At 37.6% G+C, this 8,048-nt stretch overlaps 1 protein-coding gene across 1 annotated transcript in view; it reads left to right on the plus strand.

Moving 5' to 3' along the window:
- The window catches only part of MICU3 (mitochondrial calcium uptake family member 3), a 31,926-nt gene extending 28,403 nt beyond the window's left edge, over positions 1-3,523 (plus strand). Inside the window, exon 13 of the mRNA XM_026033478.1 lies at positions 2,014-3,523. Coding sequence (XP_025889263.1) covers positions 2,014-2,124 — 111 coding nt within the window. The 3' untranslated portion in view covers positions 2,125-3,523. The remainder of the gene's footprint in view (positions 1-2,013) is intronic.
- The last annotated feature ends 4,525 nt before the right edge of the window (positions 3,524-8,048 follow it).

Below are 8,048 nucleotides of genomic sequence, written 5' to 3' on the forward strand. Positions count from 1 at the left end.
TAAAAATTTAAAAACTCATCACAAACACATCCCAAAGTTAGATGCAATATGATAACACTTAATAGAAATGCAAAGAGCATCATCTTTGATTTAATTTGTCTGGTAAACTTAGATCTCTTGTGAAAGAGTTGTAAATCTAGTTATTAAGGTGTATATCCCACTGATTTATTGAAAAAAAAAAAAGATTTTTGCATTAAAGGAACTGTCTTCTACATTCTCTGAGTAATAGTTAGTAGCTTAAAACCATCTTTTTGACTTATTGAGGGAGGAAATTAGATTTTGAGAAAGACTTGAAAGACCCAAGATAGGCATGAACTTAGAACTTCACMTCTAATCGTGTTTCAACAGCAAATTACTATCTGCTATAAATATTTCATTCAGACAGATGAGATTAAAAGTTGTCACGTAGCTAATATTTTGAAGACTTTTAATTTTGGTACTTCTCTGAATATATCCATCATAAGAGAGGTTTAAAAAAACAGGTAGTTGAGGACTGCTGCAAACCCCTTCTCTGAGGCAGATGAAGTGAGTGGCATGTGATAACCTTACCTTACTCATCTGACAAAAGCGACAAGATATCACAAGACTTGGTCTTCTGATCCTAAATCTGACTCGCAGATTAAAAATGTATTGAGAGTGGGAGGAAAATCTTCTAGAAAAATGTGAAAACATCAAAGTGTATGAGGACAAAATGTTCTATTAAATTTGGTACGCTGAGTGCATATAACAATAATGCATGCATTAAARATAAACAGATGAATGCTTTATGTATTCCAGCATTTCTTTTAATACTGTGATTTCCACAAACATTATATGAACCTATTTCGTAAAATAAGAAACAAGTGCGTATCTTAAAGTAGTGTTTAAGCAGCTGAATACATTTTTGTTAAATAATGCAATGCATTTTGCAAATTATGCATTTTTAGTAAGATTGTCCATAAATCTCAACTAAATAATAAGTATTCTTTTCAGTATTTAATTTAMAAGCTGCGTTATATAGTACTGTGGATTAGATTGTTTTCTGAATATTTACAACTTCTGCATAGGTTCTGCATAATACAATACTATGCTTTTTGATTATATAAAATGGGTAAGAGTAAATGGAATATAGACTTCACCCTAATGGTTGAATTTAATACAAGCTATAGGGAAATCTATGGAACCTCAAACTCCCATTTGTTTAATCAAAAACGGGCAGTTTTTTCTCTGAGTGTTGTACCATTTGCTTTGAGATACTGGACTTCACTTCTAAGTTGGATTACAGTTTTAAACTACTTTTATCCCTTTTGATATATCTGTAGTAATTGCAGTTCCTGTTCTGCCCATAGTCCCTTTCACCAGCTGCTGTAACATTTAATCCATCTCCATCTTTAACGTATTTAGCATCAAAATATGCTTGTGAAGTTAGGAGAGTTTGAAGAAATGTTTGAAAAATGTAGCGAGTCCACAGATGGTGAACGTCCCAGGCCAGCTCTTCACTGAGTTCCTCCCTGTTCAGTAGAATTTGTGAACTTCACTAAACTAAAATGTGATTTAGCACTGAGGTAACCTAGCATAAAAGAAAAGCTTTTTTATCATCTGCATATACTGTATTTGGCTTTAGCGATGCCAATAATGCCTCAGTTTCATTGTATCTCAAGTATTTCTTATGCTTTTTATTGTGTTAGAAGTGATTTTTTTAATACAATGTGAACATTAAAAAGTAAGAAGAAGAAGTTAGAGAGAGCAGTACATATCTGAATAAAGTGGATATACCTCCTTGTAGGCATTACCCAAATGGGCAGTAGCTAGGATTATAACTCTGGTGTGAAGTGTGAAGGGAGAATTGAAAACTTACTTGCATACAAATTTATAATCCTCATCTTACAGAAGCAAGCATTGAAGTATTTGGTTTTTCATAATTTAATATTAAACCATCTATCCAGTTTATATGRATTGGAGTAAAATGTAGTGTAATATTAAGGAATTTAGCGGCAATTTTTTTTCAGTGGTATATTTGTTCACTTTCCATAGGAGACCCCAAAATACGGTTGGAACGATTATTATTCCTGTGTGATGACGGTAACCGGCGAACATCTCAGAGATCTGTGGAAGCAATTTCGGAGACGTGATATGCTGAGATAAAGAAAGAGCAACTGTGGGCACCAGTTCTACCTATTTAATCCTCTGTACACTGAATGAAGAACAAACCCAAGTGCATCCTGACTCTTGCAGCTGCAGTAGATAACACAGGATTTTTTTTTCCCCACTTAATACAGCAATCACAAGCTTTCACAGTCACTTCTCAGCATGTATTTTATTTAAGCAATGAAGTAACTATCATCTGATTGACAGGACTTTTTGTTAAGAACATACCTTAAGCAGTTTAGCTTTTAAAAGGAAACAAAAAGTGTTCCACCTGGGTAAGCTCATCTTTGGGCAATGAAGAGAAGATGCCTATAGGGACTGTGAATCGGCTTTCTGAAGAGCACTAGTAAGAGCTCGTGCTAGATTGGGAATGAGAGTAAATTATGTAGCATAACAATTATATACAGGTTGAATGTATAAATTAAGCTTTTAGAAGCTAACAAAGCTGTTATTTTTAAAAAGGGTAAACTTCTGTTTCAATTATAATGTGAATGCTGGGTATTTACCTAAGAAAGGTACTGTATGGACTGAAATGGTCAAATGCCGTAAGTCTTATTGTTATATTTGTTAACTTATCTTTTAAAAGTATTAATTTTAAGATGTTTTATGGCAATATGTTGAAAAGGAAGTGTCAAAAAATTCTAATTCATGTTAAGTAACACAACACCATGAGATATTTATCATAAACTTTATTTCCATACATATAAATTCAGTGATACATTTCCAGTAGAGTACGATTTCATGTGTTTCTTGTGAATAGTGCACTTATTTATATGAGGTAATACATGGCACTGTGCTAACCTGCTACTCTGGAATGCAGCTTCTGAAAAATAGACATGTGATATCCTTGTGCTTGTGTCAAAGAAAAAGCAAAGCAAAATATGAATGCGTATTCATGAGAGCAATGCGCACTAAATAATATTATTTGAATATTATGAATGAAATGTTAATTTTGCTAAGGTTGTGGACACTGCAGGCCATCAGTRGCCACCGTGATCTTTTGTGCCCTGCTTTCTATGTTGCTGAAATACCCTAAAGACCCTCTGGTACATTGGTTTTTATCASATCTTCTATATTTTTTCTTTGCAATTCAGCAGCAGAGGGTTTTTTTACTCCCTTTCAGGATGGATCATGTAACGTGAATTAAACCCAAGCAAATGTGAGCACATAGTTTTSAAAAGGTTCACTGGACATTTTACTATCTTGCATCTAGTCAGAAACAATCTGTGCATTGAAATATTTAGAGCTGCCTGCACACTAAAATTAGTATCAGTTTTTTTCAGAAAGGAAGTATTTGATATGGTCATCCAGTTAAAATACAGATTTRATATTTAGATTCAAAATAAGGGATTTTAATCTTTGACTTTCACAAATACATGTAGGAACTTCTGAAAAATTATAATTCATGGGTATTTTGCTCAAATGCCATTTTTTGTTATATATGGATAAAAAAAAAGATGCATAGCACCTGTGTAAGTACTCTTAGGTTTAGAAATGCTTAATTTATAATAAGATATATCTATTTAAAAAATAGATAAGAATGCTGTCCTTGTAAAAAAAATTCTACATAAATTTTTAGAGGAAAAAAAATGTCATTTGGAGTATCTTTTTAGTTGTGGCTTTAATCTAAAAAAAAAAAAAAAAAGCCAATTTAGAAAGCTTTTTGAAGGCTTCAATTAATATTTTGTGAAAAATCCTTTTCCAGTTTTGAGTTTGGCCTCCTCAGACTACTGACAGCTAGAAATTTGGGATAGAGGTTCCTGAACTGGCACCACAGTTTATGGGTGAGCTGCAAAGCCCTGTGTGAGCCGTTCGGGAATCACTTGGTACCCTGGTCCCCAGAAGGGCCCCCCTGCTTCTTGTCAGTGTCAGACAAACCTCATTTTGTTGCTTCAATCGTGAAGGACAAAGAGGGGGAAGAAACGTYAGGGAGCTGCTGAGGGGCTTCCCCAGGTGCTCCTCAGTCTCCTGCCATGAGCGCTCCCTCGGAGGAGGCAGAAGCCCCTCACACTTCCGCTGCTCCCCTGCCCGCAGCAACAGCGCACTCTGCCTTATGGCTCGCTTGAGACAGGTGTAACATTTGTCCATATATTTCCTATAGTCACTTCATAGAATGTGAAAGCGTCCAGTTAGTTTTTAAGAATATTATTCTCTCGTTTAATAATAATTTATGTGATATAGGATATGAAATTATAGATATCATATTCCTGTTTATTTCAAAATAAATACATTTAAAATGGATTTGCTTTGAAGTGTGAATTACTCAAATTTCGTTTCTCAGAAAGAGATATTATTTTTGCAAAATATTGATATACAGTGCTTTGAATGAGCATGTCACCATGACAAAAAAAAAAAAAAAAAATTATGCTGCTTTTGCTCTTCTTTTTGGATATCTACACTGTCCTGCCACCAAATTCTGTGCAAAAGAGCTGGGAGTACAAGGACAGACAGGCGAAAACAGAGCGGGATAATGGGACATGCCATCTGTTACAGAGGCACCCCTCGGATAAGCAGCAGTCCGTGTGTTGGGTAAAAGCTTATTCAAAATCCTCCACGTTTTTGGCAGCAGGACCTGCGTAGCTGCCACTCAGTCACRTGAAAGCGCCAGTGAAGGCCTTGATGTTTTTGTAGAACCGACTCTCTTCCCTTATATAAAAATGTCAGAATGTGAAATGCTGTTTAATGAATTCCTAAGACCTACCTGTAGATGCGCAGAGCAGCTGTAAATTGTGATAAAGCAGAAAAGCTTTGGGTAGCTTTGCGATGCTGACTTACTTTGGTCTGAGCTCTGATGACTTGCTAGTTCTCAGCACAGTGTCATTTATTGTAGGCTGCTTCCTGCTAATCTTAACATGTATAAAACTACACTGGCAGTTTCTGTCCTCGTACACTTATTCATCACCTCCAAGTCATTATGTTCCCAGGCAGATTTTCTGAAGAATACAGGCATTTTTCTTGTGTGTTTATCAGTATATGAACAGTGACAGTACTCCTTAGTTTCTCAAGTCTGATTGCTTTTTTTGTAAAGAAAGAAAAATACCAAGGTGTAAAATACAACTTTGCCCATCATTCACTGTGTTCTGCATAATTTCAGACTTTTTGATCTCCCTCAATTATTATTTATAAAATATACCCCTAAAAGTCATCAGAAAGTTTATTAAATCATACATTTATCAGGTTTTAAAAGGTCCAGTCTTCAGGAAATCCATGGCATATTAAATTGATCTAATAATACAAAGCTTTACTTTTCACATTAATATAATTTCATAACTGAAATTTAATCAGTTGGATCCAACTGCTCATCATAACTCATGAATTAACTGTAAATGCGAATATTGTATGGCCAGCCTTGGATTAAGGGAATAAGTTACTGCCAAAGTAATTTCCAATCTAAAAATGCTCTTCTGCTGAAGTTATGTGGTCTTAAATCACATAATACATCAAGGAGAACAGTGTTAATTTAATTCCATCGTTATTTGGTTATTAGCTGGTTTTGATGGATCATTTTGCTTTTTTTTAATGTTTATGATCTTTCAAACTAGTACAAAACAATGCTCTGAAGAGACAATTTATTTGAAATTAGCTACAACAGATCATTTCTGTCTGCTGGGTATTAAACATTCTCCCTAACTGAGAATCCTTCCTGTTTTCCTAGTATTTTACTGTTTATCACATCTTAAACACATTCAAGATATCTGTGTAACTTCATTGAATGTGTATAAACCTTCTGCTACTGTTTGTTCCACAGAGATGACTCACTTAAATCAGAATACCTGGTACAGTTTCTTACTTAAATGCACCAAAATGTGCTTTACACTTAGCCCTTTACAATGAGCACCGCGGAAGTGTGGTGTGATGTGACCATGAAGTATCAGAAGAAGCATTAATGGTGTTAGCAGCCAGAACAGCAATGTGGTCCCCTACCTGAAGGTGGTACTTCCAACAAGGCAGAGTCACCTAAACTCTTTCTTTCAATATCCTAAGCACTTGCCCCCCCCTTTCAGACCCCAGCTACCCAAAGGAAGTGGGGAAGTGTAAAGAAAAGGGTCYCTCATGACCCAGCTGAGGAGCAACTGATGGAGTTGGGTAGTACCAGGAAGGACCTGAAGGATGAGGTAGCGTTTGGGGGGTTTTAATCCTCTCCAGTCAAAGGACATTCCAGAGGACTAAGTCAAGGCAGAGCTTTTTATGCCAGTTAAGTTTGTGCTGGTGTTGAAGTGAGGCTTGCCTGCTTATTTCACTCACCAGGCTAATTAGGAGCAGCGTGACCGCGATTTCAGAGCTCTGGTGCAGAGGAGAGGTTAATACTCAGTGGCAGGGACAGCGCTGGTCATGGAAACGCTGCAAAGAGCTTCTGCAGCCCGGCTCCCTGGAGAGGCAATAGTCAGCAACTGAACAGGAAATGTATGATCGAATTTGAAATCTTTGTAACCCCCCTCCCTCCTACCTGTATGTATATACATTGCACATGGTATTTACAAAAATAATGACAGTACTGAGCAGCTTTTTGCAGCGACCAAACACCGTGCAAAAATGAACTCAGAGAGTTTCTAGCTGCTATGTGAGAGAGGTCACTGTGAGTATTTCCAAAGAGTGCAGAAAGTCATCACAGGGATTGAAGTGCCTCCAACTCTGACCTCTGTCAGTAAAGCATGGGGCGTGCCTTCAAGCAGAAGTAGATTTTATTCCTTATACTCTTAAAATCTGTTCTGAATAACTGTGCCTGTTCTCATTAGCCACACTAGAGTCAAATCCTTTAAATGTTCTAGTAAGATTCTGGCCTCGGTGATGACTTGCACGGATCAATTGCGGTTGAAACAATGTGTCTATGTCTTGAAATGTTTTCTTTGGAGCCTTTCCTCTATTGTCTATGCCTTGAAACAATGTYTCGGTGCCATGGTGCCTCATGTTTTATGAAAAGTATTGTATAGGTAAATTAAATTTATTTTTTCGGTACCRTTCACCAGGTCTCTTCCATGTAATTTGCCTCCTCCCTTTTGCCTCTTAGACTTCCCCAATCCCAGATTATGTCAAATGCTAACAGTTATTACATGCAAATTTAATGCCATCTGCATTATGCAGTATCTTTTCTTAAGTGAATAATTATATTCCAGTCTTTCTAAGGCATGATTTGGTTCATTTTTCTCTTAGAGTATTTCTATATTGAGTAAATGGCTTCACTGAGCCATTCTCAGCCAATCTCTTCCCTGAATAGATAATTTACCACCATGGGTTATTTAATCATTTTACACATTCCCCTCAATAGATAATGTGTTGCTCATTCATTTAGTTCACTCCAGCTAACTGGAATCCCTCAGCCTACTCCAGAATAATGAGGTAATGAAATAAAACACAGTTTTGCCTTATATAAAAATACTGCAGCCGTACGTTTCGCTTCTTTCTCTCTTCTTAACCATGCTAACAACTCAGCCTCTCGCCCAGYGCCCCTGGCAGAGCAGCTCTCCACGGTTTTGTTGCCTTTTACTGCTTCTCTGCTGTTTCAAGGGCCGTCTCCTGCCCACGGCAGCCCTGAGCACATGCAGAGAGTGCAGAGGGGGCATGAGACAATTCACACGCCTTTTTCCCCCGTGTCTGAGAACATTTTAAATCTCTGCGCTGGTATTTGCCAACCAGGGGACACTTTTACCCATGCACTTTAAAGTACGCTTGGAGGGGGTTCGATAATGCCAGGAAAAAAAACTTTGGACACGGTTTTTGGCACCAAGCTGTGAGCAGAAAAATATGGGTTTTGAGCTTCTCGTGGGGACAGGCGCCAGGCTGYCGCCGCCTTGGCACCGAGCGGGGCCAGCCTGCGCGCGGCACCACCGAGGGGCGCACAGATACGCAACCCAGAGCACAATTTGGGGTAAAAAGGGGTAGATGACAGGGATTTGTGGCAAGTAGGTGTGACGGCGGGCGGC

Source organism: Nothoprocta perdicaria, unplaced genomic scaffold (assembly GCF_003342845.1).
Source record: "Nothoprocta perdicaria isolate Ctin4 unplaced genomic scaffold, notPer1 scaffold_13, whole genome shotgun sequence".
Taxonomy (NCBI): domain Eukaryota; kingdom Metazoa; phylum Chordata; class Aves; order Tinamiformes; family Tinamidae; genus Nothoprocta; species Nothoprocta perdicaria.